Source organism: Panthera uncia, assembly GCF_023721935.1.
Source record: "Panthera uncia isolate 11264 chromosome B2 unlocalized genomic scaffold, Puncia_PCG_1.0 HiC_scaffold_24, whole genome shotgun sequence".
Classification (NCBI taxonomy): domain Eukaryota; kingdom Metazoa; phylum Chordata; class Mammalia; order Carnivora; family Felidae; genus Panthera; species Panthera uncia.
The window spans coordinates 116,198,576-116,215,261 of NW_026057580.1; the positions used below are offsets into that span (position 1 = coordinate 116,198,576).

The following is a 16,686-nucleotide window of genomic DNA, read 5'->3' on the forward strand; positions in this document are numbered from 1 at the left end:
AGAAATAAAAAGGAAATTGGAAAATACTTCCAGATGAATGAAAATAAAGACACAACATACCAAAACTTATGGGTGCAGCTAATGCGGTGCTTGGAGGGAAATTTATAGCCTAGATCAATAAAGCAGGAAGGTCTCAAATCAGTAACCTAAGCTTCCACCTTAAGACATAAGAAAAAGAAGAGTCAACTGCACCTGAAGAAGAGAATCACAAAGATTAGGGTGGAGATTACTAACATGGAGAACAGAAAGAGAATATAGGAAATCAGTGAAGCCAAATACTGGTACACAACTGTTCGTAACAGCGTTACTCACAATAGCCAAAAGATAGAAATAACCCAAATGTCCCTTAGTTGATGGATGGACAGAAAAAATGGGGCACATTCCAAAAATGGGGGAATTATTCATCCATAAAAGGGAATGAAATACTGACACCCGTGCTCAGTGAAAAATGACAGACAGAAAAGACACGCACAATGTCGTCCCGTTCACATGGAAGTCCAGAATGGGAAAATCTATAGAGCAGATTCCTGGTTGTTTAGGGATGTGGGACAGAGAGGGGGCAAGGGCATGTGGTATGGAGCTAAAGGGCATGAGATTTCTTTTTGAAGAAATAAAAATATTCCAAGACCCACCATGGTGAGGATTGCACATACCCATGAATACAGCCAAACCTATGAAGCTCTGTGTTTCTATGGGTGAATTATACCTAAATAGAGCTGCTTTAAAAAAAATATAACCTTGGGGCGCCTGGGTGGCGCAGTCGGTTAAAGCATCCGACTTCAGCCAGGTCACGATCTCACGGTCCGTGAGTTCGAGCCCCGCGTCGGGCTCTGGGCTGATGGCTCGGAGCCTGGAGCCTGTTTCCGATTCTGTGTCTCCCTCTCTCTCTGTCCCTCCCCCGTTCATGCTCTGTCTCTCTCTGTCCCAAAAATAAAATAAACGTTGAAAAAAAAAAAAAATTAAAAAAAAAAATATATAACCTCACTTAGAGGCTCCTGACATTAGCACATACACAGCATATGTATACACACAGTACCTTTTTGAGGTCACATCATATGGAATATAAGAAAATCTAGGGTCTGGGGCCTGGGTGGCTCAGTCAGTTGAGTGTCCAAGTCTTGATTTTGACTCAGGTCGTGAACCCAGGATTGGGGGATGAAGTCCTGCATCGGGCTCTGCGCTGAGTGTGGAGCCTGCTTAGGATCCTCTCTCTCTCTCTCTCTCTCTCTCTCTCTCTCTCTCTGCCCCTCCTCATCCCACTCATGATCTCTATTTCTCTCTAAGAAAAAAGAAAAAAAAAGAAAATCTGGGGGCAAGAAATTAAAATGCCACTTATCACCCAATATATTATATAGATGGGGCATTGGAAAGGATTAGATTTAAATTTAAATGATCTTTTGCTGCAGAGTACGTGGTATATCCTCTGCAGTTTTATTTATGCCTAGTTTTATAAGGATCATCCTTGGCCTCCAATTGTACTTGGAATGAAATCGCAAGTACGATTCTTCCAAGTAGATTTAGCAAGTCTACCATCACAGGAAGTATTTTATCATCAGCTTATCTTCGACTTCAAAATAACATCTAAATCATGCAACTTACCAGTGTCCTTGTACCCCTAGAAGGACCTCTGAGGAAAAAGTAACTGGTTCGTATTTAAAGCAGTCTTTCTCTCAGCTAGAGAATGAGATCATCATGCTGACGACCGGACAGGTAGATACCAGGGAGTGAAAGTGACACGTCTGAAGCATTCGTTGATGCAAGGTGGTTGGGAGACTGTAGGGTATTCGACTTATTTGGGGTGACACTTGCACCTGTCAATATTATAGCCAGGAGGACAGGGACAGAGGTCCCGTTGGTAGTGCTGAACACTTTTGTGCCCGTAGGTTGGAGGGACCCAGTCGAATGCCCTGCCTATTGGAATAAACAGATCGTTATGAGGCACCCCTCTGTTCCAGGCAGACAGAAGGAGCGGTATTTTGTTCAGCAAGGTCCTGACTTCAGAAGCCTGGGAGTGCACGCCTAGGACTACAGGGAAGCTTGCAGAACAGCCACCTGTGGGGGCGCCACCGACATAGACCGTCCACCTCAGTCGCGGCCGGTTCCGTGCCTTCTGCAGGGGTGTCCCCGTCGTCCTCTGATCTCGGGCGGAACCGAACAGCCCGCGACCTGAGTCGCTCTCACAGCTCTTCCCACGTTCTCAGACTCATTTAAATACTAAACCTCGCACTCTGCCGGCCACTGGGCAGTTCTGTTCCAATTAGGCTTGGATACGCCGTTTTCTTTGATTCTTACCAAACCTGTTGTGTTGAATTTCTCACACGTTCTGACACCGTGCCTGGTAGCGGGGAGACAGGCGTCAATAGACGGGTTTCTACCAGCAGGAAAGTCAGAGTCTGGAGAGGGGGAGACATAAATAGCTGCAGAATACCAAGACATGTGAGAGCGACTACCTTGGTGTCAGGAGGGGGGGGGATGATCTACTCGTCCTGCGTGTGTGTGCCTGTGCAGTGGGCTCTGGGGAGACTTCACGGACTTGAGATGAATCTGGAAGAACGACTGCCAGAGAAACGCCAGGAGAGAAATTCTGCAGGCAGCGGGTCCTCCCACGCTGGCAAGAAGATGCCGTGCGGGGAACCCGCGGGCAGCCTGGCCCTGGGTCCCGCAGGTCAGGTGCAAGGGGGCGGGCGGGGAGGAGGACGGTGCCAGATCAGCTGTGTTAGCGTATTTTCCTACTTTCCGTCAAGGGGCAAACACTGCCGGGGCCCCTGGTGGGTGGGGCTACCTCAGGGTCAGGGTCAGGGTCAGGTTCCGGTGAATTCAGAACATGCCCCGCGGCACAGTCAGCCTGCGGATCAACTCCGTGTGCAAGTAAGTGCCAAAGAAAGCCATGAAAGCAGAAAGCAGGTACATTTTTAAAACGTAGCTTCCTAAAAACTCCCTGCCCTTTCTCCACTTCCTCCTGACGGTGACCACTTTTTTTTTTTTTAATTTTTTTCAACGTTTTTTTATTTATTTTTGGGACAGAGAGAGACAGAGCATGAACGGGGGAGGGGCAGAGAGAGAGGGAGACACAGAATCGGAAGCAGGCTCCAGGCTCCGAGCCATCAGCCCAGAGCCCGACGCGGGGCTCGAACTCATGGACCGCGAGATCGTGACCTGGCTGAAGTCGGACGCTTAACCGACTGCGCCACCCAGGCGCCCCTGACGGTGACCACTTTTAACTTACAATGAAGCCAGGCCGCGTTCCCGGCTTGCTGACGTCAATGGGCTTTTCGCCTGAGTAAGGACCTCACCGCGGACCCGAGGGGACGGATTCTAATCTCCGGCACGTGGGCTGGCCGCATCCCTGCAAACCTGGCCGACCAGCCAGCACACCCGTAAGTGGGACAGCGCTGCCCTTCTAGGGGCTACGCGCACACACAAGCCAGGCAAAGAAGAAGGAGATTTCCTGTAACGTTTCAGAAATCTGCTTGTCAAGACACGGACGGTGAAGATCCACTCATTCGTCGGGGGAGAGCGACAGCGTGCGGCCCGCTCCCGAATGTGCTAAGCTGACAAGCGTCACAAAATTCAAAGGAACAGAACTAGAACAAGACCAAGGCGGCCGTCCGTCACGCACCGGGGACCGGAGCTGGCAGCCAGCCGTTCCCCCCGGAGACGGCTGCGGTTCCCAAGTCCTGTGAGGGAGCTCGGCCGGTCCGGGGCCAGGTCCCGCGATGCTCCCTCTCGTTGTCTCATCTGCACCACAATCAGGTGAGCATAAGGCCTCTGATCTCCCTCCGAAGGATCTAACTCCCAGGACCGCGCGACTCGCCCTGGGAAAGGTCAACTGCTGAAAACAGGTCGGTGATCACCCACTGCCAGAATCTTTATTAAGTAAAAAAAAAATTTTTTAATGTCTATTGCATTTTTGAAACACAGAGAGAGAGAGCGCACACGAGCGGGGGAGGAGCAGAGAGAGAGGGAGACACTGAATCCGAAGCAGGCTCCAGGCTCCGAGCTGTGAGCACAGAGTCCGACGCGGGGCTCGAACCCACGAACCATGAGATCATGACCTGAGCGGAAGTAGGTGCTTAACCGACTGCATCACCCTGGCACCCCTTGTTTTTTTATTCCAAAGAAACGTCTAGAAGCCCACTGGTCTTCAACGTGCCCGCGCAGCCTGAAATGCTTCGGACGGATCAGCTGCAGTCTTTTTCGAGTAAAATGCACCTGTTTCACAGACTCACAAAAAACAAACTCACTTTGGAGAAGGAAGGTTGTGTTGTGTTGCAAAGGCCAGGTTCTTGGGTTGTTTGCAAGCTTGCAAATAATGATTTCTGGTTATTCAGACAGACAAAACCGTCACCACCCCCCGAGCGGAAGAGTGTAACTCTAACTCTGCCGTCACACTGCCTTACACCCTACGTGGGGTCCAGGACAACAGGGCCGTGTTCCTTCCTTTAGAGGGACCATCGTGGGGCTTCTGCAGCTGCAATATTGGGCTGATGTTGTTGTTGCCTTAGCCTCATGCAGGCGTAGTGAGGGACAAAATCATGCATGTCATGGCACCAGGTCTGAGAGCCATTAGAAGGTCGTGTGGGTGAAGCCATAAGAACACAAAGGTGACACGTGCCTAGGTGGCCCTTGGCCACTTGCTTGCTGTTCATTCACTGTTTCCCCTTCATGAGTTCCAAAGAAAGACAATGCATAGTAGAGATCGTACATCAGCTCAAAGCTTTCAAAAGCGAGTTCAAGAGTTGTTGCAGACAAGACGTTAAATCTACATGCATGCTGATCTGATCTCTTTGGGGAACACAGATATGAAATATTACCCGCTCGAACACTCAGAAACTGTCCAGTTCCCTCTGACTCCAAAGATCACACTGGACCTCGCTCTTTGCTGTGTAAATCCTGGGCTTGGGCCAAAAGCAACAAAACGGGGTCTCCCGTCTCCCTTTCTCCGTCCCGCCTCTTCTGTACCTCCCGACCGTCACTCCTTCCCGCCGCTGCCTCTCACTCCCTCTGGTGCCCCCTCCCCGACCCTCGCTGATGGCCGTGGGATGGAGCGGGGGCTGAGAAGCCCACTGGGGCCCATCCAGCCCGTCTCTCCTTGTGTTCAAATCCCGCGGGGTTCTCGAAGATGGACGGCTGCTGGCTGGACCCACCGTCGTGAGGATGTGATTTCCCAAGCCACAAAGTCAGATCGTCCAGAATGGACGGAACCACCTGCTGCAGGAGTAGCCAAGTCATGGAAAACCAGCTTCTGGCACTTTCTCTCATAAACCCAAACATATTCGCACACGTGCACCAAGGAGGGAGTAAACGCAGCATCGGCAGCGTCACACAGCACCCTATGTTGTCCCTAACAGAGAAATTCCGTATATGTTTGGGAACGGGTTCAAGTCTGCGGGCTCCGGGCCAGCAAACGCCGTGGGTGTTGTTGGCTGCGGTCCTGGGACGCCCACTGCCAAACGAGCAGACTCGCGCAACGGCAACGGCTTTGGAGGGACCTGCTTTGCACCCCCCCCCCCGCCAAAGAAAGGGGGAGCAGCGTGGGGACCAGGAAAGAAAGGGGGGGCCGGGGCACCCGCTTCAATTGTAAACCAGCCCATATCACCAACATCAGGTCCAAACAGGGAGCGTGTGGCGAGGATAACTTCAAGGAAAGCTGGCGGCAAAAACAGTAGGACGGGCACGTCCCTGCCACCGCGGCTTTCTTTGAACGAGGTCCCTTCCAAGAAGAGTTCACACAGAGTTTACACGAAGTACCCTATTTGTCACAACTAAAACCCCCGAGAGGCATTTGTGTCCCGACCGTCACACCTGTAAATCCGCCAACGTGCCGACCGTTGAAGAGGGGACATCCATCAATGTGCTGTGATCCACAGCAAAAACCCTGCTGATTAGGTTTTGTGAGTGGGTGTCACAGAACAGGAAATGCCCTTCGTTTTCTGTCTCTCTGAAAAGAGCCAGAGATCAAATACACATACAAAGAGATGCAACACCAAGCAGATGAACGAAAACATCTTTCCGGCTCTGGGCTTGATCATCCCACGCTTTAGGTCAAGGAAGACAAAGCGACACCCTGAAGAGAAATACGACAAATGAGCCCCATCACCTGTCACTGGAGGTCGATAGCCACCTACACAACTGCCGTGAGCATCCGCGGTTCCCTCGGTCTCCGGGTCAACCCGATTCTGTCTCTGCCCTCGAAATCCTCTCCTTCTTTTTTTTTTTTTTTTTTTTAATATTTTAAATGTTTATTTGTTTTGAGAGACAGAGCATGAGCAGGGGAAGGGGAGAGGGAGACGGACACACAGAATCCGAAGCAGGCTCCGGGCTCCGAGCTGTCAGCACAGAGCCCGATGCGGGGCTCGACTCACAAACCGCGAGCCCAATGGAGGGCTCGAACTCATGAACCGCGAGATCATGACCTGAACTGAAGTCGGACGCTTAATGGCTGAACCATCCAGGTGCCCCTAAATCCTCTCCTTTTAAAGGGCATCCCCTTTTCACTGCAGACCCCACTGCCCTCGGTGCCAGGTCTCAAAAGGCAAACCTCCATCTCAAGGTGGTTCTCTCCCCTGCAACCCCAGCGCCCAGCACTACCCGTTTCACAGCACGGTTCTCTCACCACATGAGGGTGCCTGAGCCACCGGCCACCCACCAGGTCCCAGGCGCCCACCCCTGGCCCCCAAGACGGTGCCATTGGGACAGGATTCGGGGAGTCTCTTGAAGGTCTCGGAGACAAACCCTTTTACACGAGGGATGTTGTTTTAGGCTTCGTTAAGTTTCCCCATAGCACCTTAGCATGACCCAAATGCAGCCCAGGTCCTCAGAAAAGACTCCTTGGGGTGGTAAGACATTTCCGTGAATTTGGGGGACTGTTCAAACATGGGATGGAACATAATTGTGCCAAATATAACAGTCACTGGGCCTTTAGCTACAAAAGTAGTCATATACAGCTTCTGGTTGTAATCCTTCCGAAGTATAGAGGTTATTACCATTTAGGAAACAGATGATTTTGATGAAAGGTAAGATATGAAGTCTATTTTTTAAAAAGAATTCCATAACTTCAAAAACATAGCCAATGCCTATGCACTATTAATATAATAACTAAAGCAATCATTTGCTAAAGGAGGACGGCTTCATTTAAACATTGCAAATTTTACTTCCTTGGGTTCAGACTGAGATTGCTTAGGATAACACAGGTGTGACAAGAGAGGAGGAAGAGAGGACAGAGCCTCGCCTTTCCAAGAACTTGGAGGTAAAAGGAAATGTTTGTCCCCCGAGGGGGCGGCCAGCCTCCTGAACTCTAATAACAGAACTCTAATAACATCAGTGATGGAAACACATCCCAGGAAAATTCGGAGGCAGGGCAGACAAGGTGCCGTGGTTTCAGAAAAGCACATTTTAGGGATGTGTGGCTCTGCAGCGAGGGGAAAAGATGAAGTCTGAGAAGCAAAAGCAGTTCTATCACCAGAAACACATCCTCAACCGGGCAGCAAGGGTATCTCAAGGATGTGAGCTGTGGTCTGGACGAAACACCCTTCAAGACGGTTCTTCCCCTTTGCCTTAATTGTGTGTTCCCTAAGCAAACGTCTGATGACTGTGTTGGCATCTCAGATGTCTCGATAGCAGGAAAGAGTTTTCCATGGGTCCTGGGCAGGAGCATTACTAGATGGAACTTCTTGCCATTACAAGTCAATAAATTAGCATTCTAATAAGTACTTAAGGTAGAAGCCTGATGTTACGCAGAATGATTGATCTACAACTAAATGTAGGGATTGGACCAGAGTCAAAGTCACCGTCCCTTCCCGTTTCCATCCTGCCTCGATCCCTAATGATTCACTTTGGCCTTAGTGTTAACATTCCTCCTCATTATAATGTCCAAGTATAATTAAATCAATACATCTTGCTAGGAGATTCCTGGCAGCCAAGAGGAAAAGGGAAACCTTGGAGGCTAATTAGTTCTCATTACCTAACGAAAGGATCCTTTAGGAACAAGTATTAGGAGACATTAAACTCCTATCTTCATTTACCATCTAGACTTTAAGGAGAAAAAGACTTGTGAATAACAGTTTTACACGGTTTCATTCAAGGAAACGTGGATTTTTCAAAAGTGTTTTTATAGAATGAAACATTCGTCTTACACTTAACCCTAAGGCTATCCCTATCAGAGCAAGTGATTTAGAATTTAGTTAAGTCTTTCAGGGCGCCTGGATGGCTCTGGCAGGTAACCATCTGACTCTCGATTTCGGCTCAGATCATGATGTCAAGTTCATGGGATCAAGCCCGTGTCAGGCTCTGGGCTGACAGTGCGGTGCCTGCTTGGGATTCTCTCTCTCTCTCTCTCTCTCTCTCTCTCTCTCTCTGCCCCTCCCCTGCTTGCATGCTCTGTCTCAAAATAAACCAGTAAACTTACTTTAAAAAATACCCTTTCCCTCCGGATGCAGAGCAGTGCCACCCCACAGAAGGTGACAGTGCAAATCATCTGCTTCTCTGCTCTCCCACAACTAGCCACTCACCGCACGCGACTACTGAGCCCCTGAGATGTGGCGGTGCGAGTGAGACAGAACATGTTTTAATTTCACTGAATTTTAATGAACTTAAGTAACAACAGTCACACGGGGCAAATGGCTACCCAGCAATGTCAGCGTGTAAGAACTAATTTGACACCGGAACTGAATTTTGTGGGTGTGCGTGCTGCTCACAGTGGTAGCTTCCCGGGGTCTTTCTCCGTTTAAGGCACCTGCCCCGGGAGGGATGAGCAGCCTTTGCCTCTGATCAAGGCTGAACGGAAACATGCCGATTTTGTTCTTGATCCTCCCGCAGGGAGGAGAAAATCTCCCCCTGGTTGTAAGACATTTGCTGCTGGTGAGGTTCGGCCCGTCTGCCCCCGCCCCATATTAAAACACAAACACCAAACCACTGGACGTCCCCCTCCCCTGTCGGCTATCACCCACTTCTTGGTTCTTTATTTTACTTTTTAATGTTTATTTATTTATTTTAAGAGAGAGAGAGAGAGAGAGAGAATCCCAAGCGTTCTCCATACTGTCAGCACAGAGCCCGTCTCGGGGCTTGAACCCAGGAACCGTGAGATCATGACCTGAGCCTAAATCAAAAGGATCCTGAGCCCCCAGGCGCCCCCTTTGTTCTTTAAAATGAAGCTCCTGGACGTTTCCTGCCTCCCCTCCTCCTCCCCTTCTGCCCTGGGGCCTCTCAGGCTCTCCCTGCACTGAAGGTCTTGTCAAGGTCACCGGTCTATGTGGGATCCACACCCCCAAGTCCTGCTACCAGTTCTCCTGTGCATCTGCCAGTCGTTTGCTTTCGCCTCGAAATGCTTCCGCCTCTCGGTTTGGGGGCCACCTTACCCCCCGTCTCCCTCCTGCTCTCGGCCCATTTCTCAGGGGTTCACTGGCAGTGCTCCCTAACCTCACCTTCCACTGTCCGCTCGGCAGCTTGGGGACGTCGGAAAGGCTCCTCCCTCCCAGCACGTCCAAAACAGAGCCCCGTTTCTCCCCTGCCCTGTATCTGTCCTGCCCCGCCCATCAGGACGAAGGGACCCAGGGCAGAAAACCAAGGCAAAAGACAACGGTTCACCAGGAATATCCCTTCTCTCTCTCTCCTCGTACCTCCCTCCGATCTACCAGCCAGGCTCGTCAAGTCAAGGGTGTCTTCAAAATCCCCGTTCTCACATGGTCACCCTGCCCAAGCCAAGGCCGTGCCATTTCTCTGTCTTCCATCTCTGCTTTCCCGCCCGCTGTCCTGAGCACCCTTCAGGTAAGACCAAGCCATCTTCCAAATTTCAAACCGAATCACGTCGCTCTTCTGCTTCAAACTTTCTCATGCTTTCCCAACACGTGGAGACCACAACCGGGGGCCTCCAGGGACGCTCCGATCTCGCTCTTTTCTGAACCTATGCCCTCCCCTCCCCCGTGCTGCCCTGCCCGCCGTGCTGCCCTGCCTTGAACTCACCGACTCACACCTGCCTCCACACTCACCAGCCGGCCCGGAACGCTCTTCCTCCAGGTCCTCCTGGGAGAGCAGAGGTCGTCACAACTGTTCCAGATCCAGCTGGGCCTTGAGTCCCACACTCTTTCCTCACCCTGCTTCACTCTCTTCACTCCCGGAAACTACAACATTTGCTGACTTACCTTCTGTCCTCCAACTAGAATGTGAGCCCGTGGACACAGGGCCCACATCTGGTCCTAACTGGATTCCCAGGACCAAGGATCAAACTTGCACCCGGAGGGGGCTACAGAATATTTCCACAAGAATGAATGGACATTGCCCCTGGAGCCACACTCAGAGCTAAATGGAGTTCTCTGCTGGCCCTATGCAAAGCTCTTCTGGTTTTTATAAATATACAAAAGAAGACAGCCAAGAACTTATAAGCGTGCCCTCTTATAAACATGCCTAAACATACAAACGGATCGCTTTTCAGAATGGTCACCACCTTCTCTACATCAGAGCCGGAGAAAGGCACATTTGTTTTGTATTTTAGGAGCTTTGCCTCCGAGGTTCTAATAGTCCCGTTTCATGAAACATTTCCGGTCAATTAAGAACTCTGTTGTCGGGTATTTCGTTTCACCATAAAAGCCATCAGATGAAAGTAACGTAAATGGTTTTTGTGCTGAAAATACCCTTGTTTGATAGTGATTGAGGACGTCACTCTTCGCTGCAATATTAAAGGACTAGTTCGGCAGTGGGATTAATCAAGAAGGTGCCTGACTTAACTTCAAAATATAAGAGAGATAAAAAGCAAAGTTTAGCGGGCAAGGAAATCCTCAAAAATGCAAGAACAGTTGTAAAAGAGGAAAAAGCCACCCAGGTGTTTTGGAAATCTCTCGTAAGCCTGCTCGTCCTGAACATCGAGAAGTCCCATATCTTTCCCAATCATGGACAGCTTTCTCGGGTTCTCCGCCCATGAGACCCCCACTCAGGGTCTCTCCTCGGAGAGAACACCAAGGCGAAGGGCAAGAAGGGTCCCGGGGGCTCTCTGTACCTGTTGCCTTGCAGGGCTCCAAGCTGCCTTCCGCTGGGTCATCGCCCATCTGCGCCCAGGTGTCCACACTGCTCCTCAGAGTCGGCAAAGTCGGTCCTTTGCTCCCACTCCTCAGTGTGAAGGGAAGACAGCTGGCTGGAAGGGACAACGGGACAAGATATTAATGTCGACTGCCCCTGACACGGACCGTTTTCATCAGGAGCAGGGCTCCTCCTGGAAGTCTCCAGTCTCGGACCGTCCGTCTGGGAGATGGGCGTGGTGTGGCCAGGCCTTAAGTGAGTGCCGTCCTGGCTAACAGGGTCTGAGAAACACTTTCCTGGATCCGTACCCCCAGGGGACCGGCCTCACGGTAAAACCAGGAAGGAGCAACTCAGGAGTGCCCCTGGCAGCAGATTCTGGGAAACCGCACCTTCCTGGCAGACCCGGAGCCCGGGCCATCCACGATGCGAGTTCACGCAAGCAATGCTCGTCTCCGTGGCGTCTTCCGAGTTATTTGCCGTAAAGCAAGAGCGCACGTGCTCCCATAGGGAGAAACCACAGCGTGCTGAAGTTGTATAGCAGCGACCAGGAGACAGCATCTTCGGAGATTTTATGGGTTTAATTCAGAAATGTGTGACGGGGAGAGGGGGCGCTTAGCCAGCCCTTTTTCACGAAGGTCATAGAAGCTTGCTCTCATTAAGGAGGACGATGAGGCTGGGGACCACTGAACACAGGGCAGAAGAGCCGGGGGAGGAGCACCGGGGCACAGGCAAGGAGTCGGGAGGGGACAGAGGGAGACAGAGGCGAGGCCTGGAGACGAGATCATCGAAGCAAACACCACCAGAACTTTGGCAAACACTGGAGCTTCTAAATGTTCCATCCCATCATCCCGGGGCCCCCAACAGCAGTGCCGAGAGAGGCGCGGGAAGGACCCTCCCCAACATGTGTATTTGTGGGGCTGTAGCTGTGGCTCGTGTCTGTGAGCCTCTGTCACCGTCCTTACCTTTCACGCACAACTGGCAGGAGCCAGACGAGGACGCAGAGGTCGGAAGTGAACAATCGTAGGACAGTCAACGGTAAGTCACTGCTAAGTCCCACGTACAGATGTCAGAATGCTTTACTGGCGGGACGAAGACTTTGGAGACGTAATAAACATTTTGCATTGCGACGCCCCATAAGACCATGAAAACCAGCTTTACGATGGTATAACTGACACAGAACCAGAACCACAGCACGTGGACAGCTTCTGGCCGGTGCAGACACCTCTGAAACCATTATCAGCACGACATTTAGTCATGACGCTTGCGTGGAAATGAAAACACGAAACGGAGCAAAGACCGCGGTCGGATGTCCTGTGTCTCAGTCTCAGTTTCCACCCTCCCCACCCAGCATGGGACCACCCGCCTCCCTCGCCTGCCTCACGGAGTCAAGGAGGATCCAAGTGGTCAGACAGGGCTGTTTCCTATTCAGGCCACCCCGTCTGCCCGGAGCTTGTGGGATGGAAACCCAGAAACCAGGAGGCCCGGGCTGCTGGAGGTGGGGGGAGCCCCGGGGGCGCGGGCAGGCCCAGGCTGGCCTCTCCTGAGCCCCCCGCCCCCCCCCCCCCCCCGTCCTCCGTGTCAGATCTCCCGTGCGTCCTTCAGACTGCCGTATGCTCTGACAGTATCTGGGTCTCGACCACCAGGGCCAGACTTTCTTCCTGAAATAAGAATAGATCGCGGTCAAATTCAACCGTGACAAGTGCAGGTAAGATGAATTAAAGGTCAGTGGGAGGTGTCGCTCACCATGAAATCCCAGGCAGGGGGGGCAGTGGGGGGGAGGGATACAGCCCTACTTTCACCCACGCAGCCGGAATGTGTCCAGGTATCGGATTTCAGGCGTTTAGGGGCCTGTTGTCAGACTAGGGGAAAGAGGAATCAAACGGCCAAGGGGACCTTTGCAGCCCTGGAGAGAAATCCATGAAGTGGCCCACCAATGAAGTGGGAGTCTGCTGTGAGACTGGAGGCCGCCCAGCATGTAAGGCTGGGGGCAGTTACCGTTCGACATAAAAGTGATGGGTGTGTGAACCGATCTCACCGCAGGGGCACACAAGGGGTGTGCGTGTGGGTGGGTGAGCACAAGAGGTGTCGCTCTGGGCTCAGGTTGACTCCCCCAGGCAGCAACTTGTCGAGAAGAAGGTCCCGGGAGGGGACCTCCAGAATGCTGCACGGCTGTGAGGGACAGACAGACCCCGGAAGGGAGCCCCCAAGCAGGACGGCCGCAGGAGAGCGCTGGGCTCCTGGCGGACGGGGCTGGCAGCCAGGACAGGATGCTGAGCCAGAACTGGAGCCAGGCGGCCCCTCGGTGAGCCCTCGGTGGGGGCTGGGGGCCGCTGACCCTCACGTGGGGTTCATGTACTGTGCCCTATTCACACCCCAAACTGGTGAGGTTTAGGGACATACAAATTATAAAAGTTTTCGAGACAAGCGACCCGATTTTTATCAGGATGAAAATCACGATGTAAAATTTTTTAAATAAGATCAAAAACATTCACCCTGGAGCCATACGCAACATCGGACAACGGGAGCGCCAGGAGCGTCCGAGGAGCATCGCCTAAATTTGAGCCAATGTTGCATCGAGACATTTCCTCCCCCCAAATCAACCATTCAGCGGATTCCAGGAATGTTGTGTTTCGGGGCCACCGAAAAGGGCAAGTTTCCCTGAAGGAGAAGGAGCCTGCAGGAAAGGAACAGATTCCGTGAGTACGGAAGGGAGAAGCAGGGGAGCGAGGGGAGGTGGAGACGACGCTCACACACATAGCACACGCCGAGCCTCTTTCAGCGTGGGAGAGGTTAGGTGGCCTAGAAGGCCAGCCAGATGCACGAAGGCCCAGGACGCAAGACGCAGTATAAACCTGCCTGACAGGACGTGGGGATGAGGAAATCCCCTAAGGCGCTGGGGAGGCTCCTTCCTCCAGGCTGCCGGCTGCCGTGCACGGTGTTCGGTGTTCGGGAAGGTTTGGAGCTCAGCCCAGGCACCTAAGGGCTTCTCCTGTGGCTTCGCAGTTACTGCTGCAAATTGCTCTCTCCCGGGGCCTTATTCTATTCCACGAGAGCAGGTAGATTTCCCTTTCTTCTGTGCAAAGCGACTGGGATTGACTGTGACATTAAATGCAGGCTCATTTACCGCGGACGTCCTCCCCCTTAGAGCCTGGGCCGCACGGCAGCCAACACACGCTGAGAACAAACAATGAGAACGGAAGTCTCACAGAAAGACCACTGAGTCATTCTCTCATCCAGACTCAGGAAGCGCAGGTGAAGGTCCTGCCTGTCCCCGCCCGGACCGACACCAACCACCAGTCCAGTCGAGTCGGGGAGTCCCTCTGACCTTTGAGGCCCGGGTTGTAAGTTTGCACAGCTGTGAAATTCACAGGTTACTTGCAACTGATTTGGTGTGTGAAATTCACAGCATGATGCCTTTATACAGCGGGCTCCTTCCTTCTCTTTTACTGTTTGAATCTGCTCTTGTGTGTTGCAGGGCAAGGTGGGGAGGGGGCTTCCGGGTGAGGCCCGGCCCCCTGGACGCCCAGGGACTCGGGTGCTGAGGTTGGGGGAAGCACCTGACCTTGTGGGAGGAAGGTGAGAGCAGTGCCAGAGTCTGTTACAGGCAGGTTTCAGAGGATCAGGCTTGAGAACAAGGTAGGAAAAACAAAGAGATGGGCAAAGACCAGAGAATTCTGTCCTGAAGAAAAGAGAGGGCAGGCACTCAAGCTGGTTTTCAACGTCTCAGTGAAAAGAGCTATCTGTAGACCAAAGTCTTTTTTTTTTTACGTTTATTTATTTATTTTAAGAGAGAGACCATGAGAGCGTGAGTGGGGTGGGCAGAGAAAGAGAGGGAGAGAGAGAATCCCAAGCAGGCTCCACACTGTCAGCACAGAGCCCAATGCAGGGCTTGAACTCAGGAACCCCGAGATCGTGACCTGAGCCGAAATCAAGAGTCGGACCCTTAACCCACTGAGCCACCCAGGCGCCCCCAAAGTCTTTTCAATGACTATTGCTCATTTAAAATTAAAAAAAAAAAAAAACTGTGACAAATGTATATGACACGACATTTACCATTTCAACCACGTTAAAGGGCTCGGCTCTGTGGCAGGAAGTGCATTCGCACGGTTGTGTGAACATCACCACCGTCCATCTCCGACATGCTGTGTCTTCTCACCCCGAACCCCTGTGCCCATTAACCCCTGACCCCCCATGTTCTCCACCGGCCTGTGGAAACCACCATTCTGCTTTCTGTTTCTACAAGTCTGACTGTAGGAATGTCATATAAATGGAATCACGCAACACCCCATTGTCCTTTTATGACTGGCTTATCTCACTTTACAAAACGTCCAAGCTTCATCCATGTTATAGCATGTGTCAAAATCTCCTTCCTTTTTTCTTGTAAGTTTATCTGTTTATTTTGAGAGAGAGAGAGACAGAGAGAGAGAGAGCATGTGCAAGTGGAGGGGTACAGAGAGAGAGGGAAAGAGAATCCTAGCACGCTCCACACAGCGTGGAGCTCGATGTGGGGCTTGAACTCACTGCCTGCGAGATCATGACCTGGGCTGAAGTTGGATGCTTAACCAGCTGAGCCACCCAGGCACCCAAGTTTTGTTTGATTTCTAAAAAATGATAGTATACAGGGGCGCCCGGGTGGCTCAGTCGGTTAAGCATCCGACTTCGGCTCAGGTCATGGTCTCATGGTTCATGAGTTCAAGCCCCGTGTCGGGCTCTGTGCTGACAGCTCGGAGCCCAGAGCCCCCTTCGGATTCTGGGTCTCCCTCTCTGTCTGTTCCTCCCCTGCTTGCGCTCTGTCTCTGTCTCTCTCAAAAATAAAAATTAAAAAAAATTTTTTTTTAATGGTAGTATATACAGTTTGGGGTGATTTTTTGACTTACCTATAATTCTCAGAATTCCAGTGTGGTCGCGTTCAGGGTCACCACCAGCTTATACAATCCCCAGTGTGTGTATGCAAAGGTGCCCCTTTGGCACAGAGCAGCCCCAGGCCAGCACAGGGCAGAATGGGGTGCATTTCAGCCCACTTACCACTTTACCAAGGGCAGCTTACCAGAGACAACTGGAAATCACACAGTAGCCAGCCCTGCTCTAAAAAGTATTTAAACAGTGTAAAGAAACAAAAAGGAATAAAAAATGGGACAAAAAACCACCCCTATCTGAAATTCTCCTAAAATCAAGCCTCGCATCATGAATGTCCTGTGAGTTATTTCTCAACTTCTGGTTTGAATGTGAATATAATAATAAATAATACACAATGGCTGAAATCAACACCAATGTATCTAACACTCTGAGAAACGCCCTTAGATAACACGGGAGTTGCCCGACCTGGGGAAACAGTCATCCTCTTGAAGGAAGGCCTGGCGAGGCATTTTGGGTAGTTTTTAGCTCATTGAACCAATGATTTGATGTGATTGCCGAGAGGTAAGGCACCGCCATGGGTGAATGAAATGCAAATCCATTCCCAGGAACCGGAAGACAGTCCGGACCTCCATGCGCTCTGGCCGGGCCACTTCCGCAGGACTGTTCTCAGACCCCAGGTCTAAGGAGGTCCCTGACTGTGTTCACGCAGAAACTTGAAAACGGCAAAGAAATCACATGGGCCTTATGTACGGTTGCCCGTAAACAGTCTCAGAATTTAAGAACGTTATACAAAACAGTAATTTATCAGATTTTTTTCAA

General features: G+C 51.4%; 1 protein-coding gene across 1 annotated transcript in view; it reads right to left on the minus strand.

Annotated features, from left to right (window-relative positions):
* PDE10A (phosphodiesterase 10A) overlaps positions 1 to 16,686 on the minus strand; it is a 595,277-nt gene that overhangs the window by 320,829 nt on the left and 257,762 nt on the right. The window contains exon 2 of the mRNA XM_049654571.1: positions 10,991 to 11,125. Coding sequence (XP_049510528.1) covers positions 10,991 to 11,039 — 49 coding nt within the window. The 5' untranslated portion in view covers positions 11,040 to 11,125. The remainder of the gene's footprint in view (positions 1 to 10,990; positions 11,126 to 16,686) is intronic.